The 1,494-nt window shown below is 38.2% G+C and overlaps 1 protein-coding gene across 1 annotated transcript; it reads left to right on the top strand.

Annotated features, from left to right (window-relative positions):
- Nucleotides 1-2: 2 nt before the first annotated feature.
- On the top strand, nt 3-1,146 carry LOC113375123 (HIV Tat-specific factor 1-like; the record flags this gene model as incomplete). The annotated part of the gene is given in 2 exon segments (XM_026615072.1): nt 3-959; nt 961-1,146. Coding segments are annotated over 2 exon segments (1,143 nt in total), but the record flags the coding sequence as incomplete, so codon positions are not given.
- Nucleotides 1,147-1,494: the final 348 nt, after the last annotated feature.

The raw sequence follows: 1,494 nt of genomic DNA, 5'->3' as shown, positions 1-1,494 counted from the left end.
ATGATGATAAAAATGAATGGGTTTCCAGAGTGGCTGAATCGAACACTTCAACGGACGATAGTTCTGTGCCTAAACAGGGTGAATATGGATTTGAGGGCGATCATCATACTTACACCGATGCCGAGGGTGTCGTTTATATTTGGGACACAGAAAAATCTGCATGGTTCCCGAAGGTAGATGATGAGTTTATGGCTAGGTATCAGCTTAGTTACGGAGTAAATCCTCCAGAAAGTAACGCAGAACAAACTAGTGTAAATGAGCCAAAGGAATGTCGTGAATCTGGTGCAGAAAAAATGACAAAGGAAGAAGCTTCCGACAAAGCATCAGAAGGCAAAAAACGTCCTGCGCCACAAGAACCTGCATGGTTTGATATACCTAATGAACAAAATACAAAGGTTTACGTAACTGGTTTACCAGAAGACATCACGGAAGAGGAATTTGTAGAAGTCATGTCTAAGTGTGGTCTTGTTGAGCGTGATTCTAAAACTCAGAAAATGAAAGTGAAAATCTACATGGACAGTAATGGTTATCCAAAAGGAGATGCTCTTTGCACGTACATAAGAGTAGAATCTGTTGAATTGGCTCTTAACCTTTTGGATGGTTCAGATGTACGGGGTCATCGTATTGGGGTGCAACGAGCTAAATTTGAAATGAAGGGTGATTATAATCCTGCTCTGAAGCCAAAGAAGGCGCGCAAAAAGGACAAAGACAAGCAAAAGAAAATGAAGGAAAAGCTTTTCGATTGGCGTCCAGAGAAAATGCGCGGAGAACGTTCGAAGCACGAACGAATTGTCATTTTACGTAATTTATTCGAACCGAAACTATTTGATGAGCACGTTGAGTTAATTTTAGAATTCCAGCAAGATTTGCGAGAAGAGTGTTCTAAACTTGGAGAAGTTAGACGTGTGGTTTTATATGATAGGCATCCAGAAGGAGTTGCCCAAATAACTATGGCTGAGGCCCGAACAAGCTGACGCCGTTGTCGCCTTGATGAACGGTAGGTGGTTCAATAAACGACAACTGAAAGCAGAAATCTGGGACGGTAAAACAAAATTCAAAATTGGAGAAACCGACTCAGAGATAAGTCAGCGTTTGGAGGGTTGGGATAAATTTTTGGAGGGCGAAGAAAAGAGGAGAAAGAAATAATTGAGTAATACTTTATTTGTAATTGGTTTTTACTTTTTATTACTAGTATTAGGTTTAGTTTTTGTTTTACAGAATGACAAAATTTTACTTAATTGCGATTAGTTGTTTTCAATATGTATATTTGTTAATTTAATGTTGCATGGATAAATATACTTTGCGAATAAATTACTTCATTTGACGCTGGAGTATAATGCTAAAGAACGTTAAATAAAAAGAAACGCTTACAAAGAAAATCCTGTTTTTATGTTTTGTGATCTCAGCTATTTCAGACCGAACCATTTTCGATACAAGTTTATCATGTTTCAAGTTGCCAAGCTTATGGTAGGATTTGGCTCTAGTTTTTTTCTC

This window comes from Ctenocephalides felis, unplaced genomic scaffold, assembly GCF_003426905.1.
Source record: "Ctenocephalides felis isolate EL2017-DRISC unplaced genomic scaffold, ASM342690v1 CF-g0.4_SCAFFOLD_01886, whole genome shotgun sequence".
Classification (NCBI taxonomy): domain Eukaryota; kingdom Metazoa; phylum Arthropoda; class Insecta; order Siphonaptera; family Pulicidae; genus Ctenocephalides; species Ctenocephalides felis.
Note: the sequence above shows the minus strand (reverse complement) of the source record. Positions and strands in the feature narration are given on the sequence as shown.